We start from the raw sequence: 9161 nt of genomic DNA, 5'->3' as shown, positions 1-9161 counted from the left end.
TGCTTTTTAATTTTAAAGAATTTTAATACAAACTTAATATAAACTATTTCAGTCCCTCTTAACATGTAAGACACTGACTCAAAATACTTTTATACCGTTTTTTTCAAGTATTGCACAATATAGGTACAAAATTAATATTTACGATTACATTTCTTCCATAATATATAGCAAAAATCTTTAAACCTTTAACAGAAAATACATTTTTTTTGAAAAAGCAAATATTCGTACATTTTAATTCCACCACTAAAGGAATATCCTGTACACAATTTTTAGAATAGTTGATGTCTTTAAGATGGATATTTTACAATTTCAGTAAAAAAAATACAACATGAAGCTGCTGCTGTCACAGATCACTGTAGTAAAAAGATATAAATGCAATACCATGTCGTAGAAACAATATATATATCCTCTGATATTTTACAAACTTTGTACTAAATTAAATTATACAATTAGAAAAGACCAATAAACCCACTTATTAGTGCCAATTTTTTATAAAAAAAAAATCAGCCATGTCCTTGCTATATCTTAAATACTGTAAGAGGCCATATCTGAGAGTATACTTTAAAATATACAGTCAGTATAAAATAACTTTGTGCTTGGTTGGCAAATGAAAAATGATGCATGTTTTATTTTTGTAACCAAGCCTGAATGTATCCTTACTATAAGCTTTAAAAAAAAAAAAAAAAAAAAATCTCAAGGAGGTGAAAAAAAAAAATCCCCCTTGGGCCCGTGCATTTCAACTCATAAGATACATTTTTTTCTTTTTCTAGTTAGCCATGACAGGCTGGAATTGCTGGTTAGAATACTGCATGTTATTTAGGCTAAAATTCAAGCCGTCGACAAAAGACTTCTCGTTGAGGCCTCCATAGGCCGCAAACACATCAAAGGCATTACTGTACTGGAGAGGACTGAGGTTAAGGGGGCTGTCACCTGGGAACATTCCATTGGTACTACTACCTTGACCCTGCATGTTAGGAAAAATAAATTCCTTGGCATTAGGAGAGAGAGCAGAGGCTTTCTGCTGTTGCTGCTGCTGCGGCGGCGGTGGGGGCGGCGGTGGCTGGGATGGCTGCTGTTGTTGCTGCGGCTGCTGTTGGCTACCCAGGCCAAGCCCGTACAGAGAGTGCATTGAGGAAGAGACGGCTTTCTGCTTCAAGAGGTCGTTCACATTTAAGCCGAGGTTGATAGGAGAAGTACGTGCAACCTTGTTGCTGCGGCCGCTGTTCTTCATTTTGGTAGAGCCGAACTTGGTGGCAGCAAAAGTGGCAGTGGTGAAGGTTAAAGGCTGAGTGGACCGGGGCATGAAGGTAGGGCTTACAGCAGCAGAGTGACCAAAGGGAGGCGACGGAGAGCTGGACACTGATGAGGCTGGGTCACTGATGGGCATAAAAACCTGGGCCTCTGGGTTAAAGCTGTTTTTGATCTCCTTATCCAACTCACATCCATTTTCATTATTATCATCCACATAAAGCACCTTCACTGGTCCCTTTTCACCAATTTGGTAGGAAACCTCAAACGGGTCGATCCAAACACTAAGATCCTGTGGCAGATTGCCACGAACATCATCAATGTCCAAGCCACTCTCTTTGGATGCTTGTTCAATCACTGGGTCCACTTTCTCCCCTATGTGTATACATCTAAACCCTGATCCTTTGTATGGCTTTTCAGGATACCAGTGCCCTTCGTATTTCTTCTTAAGAAGTCTTTCAAGCTCTTCGCCAAAAATGTTGACACGTCTCCTGGGAAGCTTATTGTACAAATATGAGATAATAAAATTTAGTGCTACTTGGATTTCAAGCTGCATAGCTGCTATGCCACAAAGTGAGCTCTGTGTTTCAACTCCCCCCTACACACACACACACACACAAGTGTTCAGTTTGTGGCAGAGAAACAAATTCTCATTCAGAGTGCTGGTATTCTGTAGGTTATCCTTCACCTTGAGTGGTCTTGCTCCTTAAAGAAAAACAAAACAAAACAAAAACAAACATGTCCAAATAAGATAAATCTCAGTCCCACAACCTCTTCTACCCCCAGAGTAACGTTACTTTAGGAAAAGTTTAATAGGCTAGCAAGTCAGAAAAATATAAATAGCACAAAATAAAGGAACGTATAATAGAAAATTGTTTATTGAAGTTCAAAATCTCATGGGAAAACTTAGGATTTACACTTAAAACAAAATTTTCAACCCTATTACTTTTTTTTCTTTTCCTGAAAACAGTATCTCTCTAGCGCATGTAGCGTATTTCTTCCCTCAATTCTCACAAGATTATTATTTGGAAACTCTACTCCAGACACCCGTCCACCCACCTCCACACACATATATACCAGTTTTAGAAAGTGATCATATTCCTATTCACCAATTTAGAAGTGAATTTTATATTTCAATTCATTCTGGATTTATGCTGCTTCAATCTGCTGTATCGTTAAACATTTAGACATTTGAGGAGTTAGGGAAATTATTTTGATTTCCAAAGTACATGATGCTAAAATTAAAAATACTAAATACTAAATGAATTGCCAACCTTGTGAACGATAATTATGAAACAAATTATCCCATATAGCTGCCCTCTTGAATACTAAGGGCATACACTGTAATAATCGAGGTTCTCTGTGCCTTTTCTTTTCAATGTATATTTTTCTAAGTCTGAAAATTTCTCTTTAGCAGCAAGTGCAACAAAAGCAATAATTAATTTCAACACTCCATTGATTATTCTCTTTAAAGGGGAGGGCTTCTGAGTTTTATTCTGATTTTCAAAACCACCTCCCTCCTTCACGATAAGAGAACAGCCGGGGAGGCTGGTACGATAAGGTCGACCTTTAAACGTTTGCTGGATCAGCACTGGGTGGGGAGAAGAAAAGATCAAGGGCAAACAGAAGATATTTGCAAAAGGAATCTATTCGTACACTGAGGCTGATTTAAAAGGGCATTTAAAACTCAAGTTGGTATTAATCCATCTGTTCCATGTTCCATATTCGTGATGACAAAGGGAAAGGATCCCCGGCGGCCCACAAACTACACTCTGCAAGCCCAAAGCCGGAGTGCCGGCGAAGGCAGCTGATTAAGCCAAATTGCTTGAAGGTGCAGCCGAGCGAAATTCAGGCTCCGCGGAAGGTAGTTTTAAAGCAACGCCTTAAGACAGGAGTGTGAAGAATTACATAAACAGCCAGTTGGGTCTCATTAGATTTCAGCTCACAGCCCTCGGAGCCCAAGCGCTGGAGCAGCAGCAAGCAGCAGCAGCAAGAGGAGGAGGTGGAGGAGTAGGAGGAGGAGGAGGAGGAGGAAGAGAGGAGGAGGAGGAGGAGGAGGAAGAGAGGAGGAGGAGGAAGAGAGGAGGAGGAGGAGAGTACAAGTCTCCTCCGAAAAGGAGGAGGAGGAAGGCCACGAGAAATGGCAAAGCAACCACTCGGGGCCGGGCACCCGGCAGGTCGGGGCGCCGGCCGCTCCGGGTCAGCCGCTCCCCTCCCCCCGCCGTAACCTGACCCGCCGCTCCCGCCCCCCGCCCCCCGCCCGAGGCTCCTGGGACCCGGCCAGAGCCCGGGAGCACCGGCTCCCCCGCACCATTTTCAGTCCCGGCGGCCACCGGCCCCGCGGACCCCAGCGTCCCCCTCGAGCTCGCCGCTCCTCCGGGCGCCCCAACCCCCGATTCCCGTCAGCTCGGCCCGGGCAGCCCTTCCCTGCTCACCCTCCCGGCCCGAGCCGAGACCGACGCGCCGGCCGGCCCCGCCTCCGGGCCCCGGGCGCGCTGGGGCCCCTCGGAGCCGCTCCCCTCCGCGCCCGGGCCGCGACGCCGCCGTCCCCGAGGGCCCGGGGCTCGACGCCGCTGCAGCCCCTCCGCCTCCGGACCCCGCCCGCCGCCCTTCGATACTTACTGGCTGCTTCCACCACAGACCCGGCCGCTGGGCGGGGGAGAAGGGGCGGCAGGGCGGGGGCTCGGGAGGGTCGGCAGCGGCCAGTTGGCTGAATGCAAGACGGCGCCGCCGGGCGGAGGACGGGGGCTTCGGCGCGGGTCTCAGGAACTCGACCCTTGTGGCTCGGGGTGGCGGGGACGGGTCAGGCGAGCGCGCTCGCTTTTCCACACAGCCCGGTGCCCGGCCCAGCGTCCCCGTAGTGCGCCCACTCCGCGCCGGGCCAGAGCTTCGCTCCTTCTGCCGCGGCGCGCGCCCCGCCTCTCGTTTTATAGTCTCCTCCCTGCCCCCATCCCCTCCCGTAGGGGTGCGCGCGCGCCCGCCTCGCGTCACACAGCTCCGGGCCGCGTAACCATTCCCCGCCCTGCGGCCCCGCACCCCAGACCCTCAGCAGCGGCTCCGCCCCTGCCCTGCCCCCCGATGCCATTGGTCAAGTCTCGCCTGCCCATGTCCTGACGGGCGGCGGAGGGCCGAGTGGACAAGGCCACACCCCTCGGGCTCCACGATGGCCAATGAGCCGACGTTCTGGAGCCACTGTGGGTGGGATTAAGAGAAAGCTGGGAACGGGATTGGGGGGCAGACGTGCCAGTGAGGGCGACGGGAGTGGGTGGGGCGGCTGACGCTAAATCTGGGCGGAGAGCACCGGAGAGAAGAGGGGGGAGGGGAGCGAGGCAGGTGGCGGGGCGGCGGGGAAGAACGGGAGGAGAGCCTCGAGAAGGAGGGGACAGTTTACAAAAATGCACTACCCGAGTGGGACTGTGGCCCAGGAAAATCCCACTCGTGAACGAGCTACCAAATCGGCCTCCAGTGCACCCAGGAGAGCCTAGAGAAAGGGCGAACTGTGACAGGGACTCGTGCACCCGATTAATTGAATATTAATCACCTCAGGGGCCTAGGCCAACTGCCACCCAGAGAGTGGCAACAGCAGAACCCAAAGCTGCCGTGCCAGGCTGGGGGTGGGGAAGAGAGACCACCTGGCCACACCTCCCTCCCAGGTGACAGTTTAACTGCCTCTGCATCTCACTTCAGACCTCCCCATGCGATCTGGCAGCAACTCGGACGTGGGGTGGCTTGAGACTGTAAGAAGAATCACATTTTATCCCAAAGGTCCCAACCCAGGCCTCCGTGCCAAACTGCGTACGTATCCAAGTATATATATGCATGCGTGTATTCAAATGTATTTTAACATAAATACACACAATAAACACGGTGCCTTCCTGTAATGCACGTTTAAGATAATCTTCGGTTGAAATGTGAGCGGGTAAACAGGGAGCGGGGAAAGAGAGGGACTCCAGGGAGGCGGGTAAGCGCCCTTTTCACAACCTGCAGCAGAGAAATACACGAAGTTACAGTGGGAGTGGAACCGAGCGTCCCTCTCGGCTAAAAATATTACTCACAGGTAGCAACGACGCCTGATTGGCCGCACTTCTCCCTTAGCAACTAGGCGATTGGCTGTCTGGTATCCAGGAGACAGACGTCAAGCTCGCACTGGGAAAAGAGGAGAGAAAGTCTAGGCGGAGGGATGGTAGGGAGGGGGAGAAAGAGGAGCAATGAATGAAACGCCCGGCGCTTGGCCTTCTCTCCCCGCTTTCCTCTGAGCTCAAGAAGTGCTTCCTGGAAAAACACCAGCTGGGGCTCCGCCTTCCTCTTAAAACTGTGGGGCCTGAACTCTCAACCTGCTATAAGGAAGTTAAAGCGCAACTCCCCGAGGAGTGGGGTGTCCGCGGAGCCGGCTGTGTAGACCGGTTGTGCTGTGCCCGCACACATCCGCTTTAGGTGTTAGGCCTAGAGACTTTACGCTTTAGGCATGTAGCCTTTTTCTCCACTCTGACTCCCGTGCCCTCGTGCCTCCATCCCTGGTCCCCTTTAGAAGGAACCGAACTGGTAGAGGATATTTCGGAAATTTCTAAAGTCGCCATTGTGGGGACTGGCAGTGGGAGGAAGATTGGTTTGTAGAATGGTTTGAGGGTGGGAGTGGTCAGTGGCCGATTTAATGTTTATTGTACAGATTCCTAAAACTCCTGCAGTCTGTTTTAAGAACATAGAAATTTTACTCAATGAGTGATTTTTCAGTCTTTGGATTTTTTGTAACAAGGAAAAGTGGGATTTGATTGTGAAAGTATGGAAGCATTTTATTTTATTTCTTGGAAGCATTAAAATTTTTTTTTAATGTTTATTTTTGAGAGAGAGAGACAGAGTGCGAGTGGAGGAGGTGCAGAGAGAGAGAGAGAGAGAGAGAGAGAGAGAGAGAGGGAGACACAGAACTCCAACCAAGCTCCAGGCTCTGAGCTGTCAGCACAAAGCCCGACACGGGGCTTGAACTCACGGAGTGTGAGATCATGACCTGATCACAGAGTGTGAGATCATGACCTGAGCCGAAATCAGCCGCCCAACCCACTGAGCCACTCCGGCACCCCGGAAGCATTTTAAATTAAAACTCCCCTTTCTCTACATCAAGATATTCTTTCAGTGTTTTCTACTTTTTGCTCAGTTGTAACTTTTTGTTTTCTATAATGAGCATTCCTTCCATTTGTTATAAAAAATGAGTTATTTTTAATTTTATGATTAGCTGAGCACAGAAATTACAGGTAACAAGATGGGAAATTTGGGGAATGGTTTATCAAGTGAAGCACTTCATTTTTCATGTGCTCCAGAGCATAATTTCTCTTACCATTAGGCAAATGATATTACTGTACCAAACATCCAGAATTGCAGGACCATGTGTGAGGTCATGTGTCCTGATTTGTAATTTGGAAAATATATCACTATAATTAGAGGAGCATATTAGGCTTGGCTGAGATTAAAATGTCTAACCAAAGATAGATGAATTGTAATTTTGTCTACCTTATCTATACTTTTCAAGAATTCGCAAAAGGAAGGTACAAATTCTCTTTTCTGAATGTCCCCAATCTATAATCCCAGGCTTAAAACTCTAGAGCACTCGTCTGATAGGTTCTGATTAATTATCAATAGCGGTAAATAGAGTTTTTTAATAAAAAATTTAAATGCCAAAACTGTATGAGTTATTGCAGCTCAGCCCAAGGGTATGAGGACTTTTCAGAGCAGGTATAAACACACACGCACATGTGGAGGCCCCATGATATGCTGGGCAAAGTCCTGAAGGGCAGGTATCTGAATTTTACCCATTTCTATCAACCTTCATATCACTCATCTATAAAAAGTGTTGGATGACATAATCTCTAACATCTCTTTCAATTAAAATATCCCACATTTAAAACTCAATGCCTTTAAAGTAAATAACATAGTTATTTTATTTTATTTTATTTTATTTATTATTATTTTTTTATTTATTTATTTTTGGGACAGAGAGAGACAGAGCATGAACGGGGGAGGGGCAGAGAGAGAGAGGGAGACACAGAATTGGAAACAGGCTCCAGGCTCCGAGCCATCAGCCCAGAGCCCGACGCGGGGCTCGAACTCACGGACCTCGAGATCGTGACCTGGCTGAAGTCGGACGCTTAACCGACTGCGCCACCCAGGCGCCCCACATAGTTATTTTAAAAATATAGATCGCAAATACAGGGAAACCAGATTCATACTCCTCCAAGTCACGAGGTATAAAATTCCCCTTACGCAAGTTTACACTTTAAAGGACCCCCCTCATATGGCTTATTACTATTTAACATTTACTTTGGAATTGTTCAGGGGAGTGGACTGCTAAATGACTATTTTGATTAATGGAGGGAAAAAAAATAAGCGTTCGATAGGAGGCTTCAGGTGGTATTGCAACAATAGGTATTCCTCTCTCTGGGCGAGTAATAGTCACTGAAAATCACAGTCTTTGCCTTTCCCCACCTTGCGTTCCACAAGATTCCTAGAGCAATGCCTTACACTGAAGGTAAACGAGTATGTTCCAATATCATTGCGAAATACAGTTCTTGAAAGTGCGCTGAATTATTATCTTCTTCACACACACAAACACACACACACTCCCACCTTGATTTCTGACAGATGTGTCCTAAACCTTGTAATTCTCATTCTGTTTCTTTGCAAACTGAGGATTACAGGAGAGTCACCATCTCCTGATGTGTACTTAGCAAGGCTTATTTTACTTCTAGAGAATCAAACTTTTATCTTTATTTGAAAGTTAGCATGCAAGCATGATATCTTTCTCATCATTGTCATTCATTTCTTGCAGACTGTCATGCACACTTTAATATTATTGAGAAGGAGCAATTATTAAATAATCATTGAGTTATTAAAAACCAAGTAAACCAATTCTCTCCTAAACATTTTTCTTTCCTTTTCTTTTCTTATTTACTTTGAGAGAGAAAGAGAGCAAGAGCAGGGGAAAGAGAGAGAATCTGACACAGGGCTCAAACTCACGAACTGTGAGATCATGACCCGGGCCGAAACCAAGAGTCTGATGCCCAACCGAATGAGCCACCCAGGCGCCCCTTTCCTAAACACTTTTCAAAGGAAGTCACACACTTATGACTGAGGAAACCTCAGTGTGGTTTCCTGTGGCTTCTCATATGGGTTAGTGGAGGAGGGCCATACGTTGTCTAAAAGAGATGGGAACACAGACATTGTAATTGAAAGATAACTAGATAACACTGAACAAACCCATTTATCTTTGGAACAGGCAATCCCACTGAAGCAACTGGGTCCAACAGGAGAAGGTGCCCTTATAACCTGCTTACTCCCTGTTATCTTGGTGAACAACAATCCAGACCAAATCTTTGAATTTCTCTCCATTAGCCAAGGATGAGGATTTTGATCTCAGGCACAAATTACATTTGCAGATTCTGGGAATGATACAGTGTTTATAACATTCTACCTGCAAAGAACATTTATTCAAAGCCTCTGTGAGCTAATAGTGTTAGAATACTTTAAAAGTATGAATTCTAGACTTCACCTGTTGTAGCCTGTCTGCTAAGAAAAATGGAAAATGCTCTGTTAAAATGATATGTCAATTTCAAGCATAGATTGCATCCGTTATTACGCAGCTCTCCTTACTCAAACAGAATTACATAACAAAATTCTAGTTTAGAAAAGATATACATGGTCCAACAATATATATTGTATTTGAGAGAGAGAGAGAGAGAGAGAGAGAACACACACACACACACACACACACACACACACACACAAAGCTGTAAGAGCTAACTACATGTTTTCCCAGGCTTCTTTGCAGTGGAATTAGCATTGTGACACAGTTCTGACAAAGCAGTGTAAACAGAAGTCAGTGGGGAGGGTTTCTGAGAAAGCTTTGCTCTTCTTATGAAAGGAAC

General features: G+C 46.3%; 1 protein-coding gene across 2 annotated transcripts; it reads right to left on the bottom strand.

Annotated features, from left to right (window-relative positions):
• Positions 1-5454, bottom strand: TOB1 (transducer of ERBB2, 1). 2 transcript variants are annotated; one of them, XM_025915736.2, is made up of 2 exons: positions 5304-5454; positions 1-1953 (listed from the first exon to the last, which is right to left on the bottom strand). In XM_025915736.2, the coding sequence occupies exon 2, from the start codon at positions 1802-1804 to the stop codon at positions 767-769; it is 1038 nt and encodes a 345-aa protein (XP_025771521.1). In that variant the 5' UTR covers positions 1805-1953; positions 5304-5454; the 3' UTR covers positions 1-766. The 2 variants fall into 2 exon arrangements, with proteins under 2 accessions (XP_025771521.1, XP_025771512.1); XM_025915727.2 differs by lacking the exon at positions 5304-5454 and adding an exon at positions 3871-4154.
• Between the last annotated feature and the right edge of the window lie 3707 nt (positions 5455-9161).

Source organism: Puma concolor, chromosome E1, assembly GCF_028749965.1.
Source record: "Puma concolor isolate L17-30 chromosome E1, mPumCon1.1.hap2, whole genome shotgun sequence".
NCBI lineage: Eukaryota > Metazoa > Chordata > Mammalia > Carnivora > Felidae > Puma > Puma concolor.
This window is presented reverse-complemented; position numbering and strand designations above follow the sequence as displayed.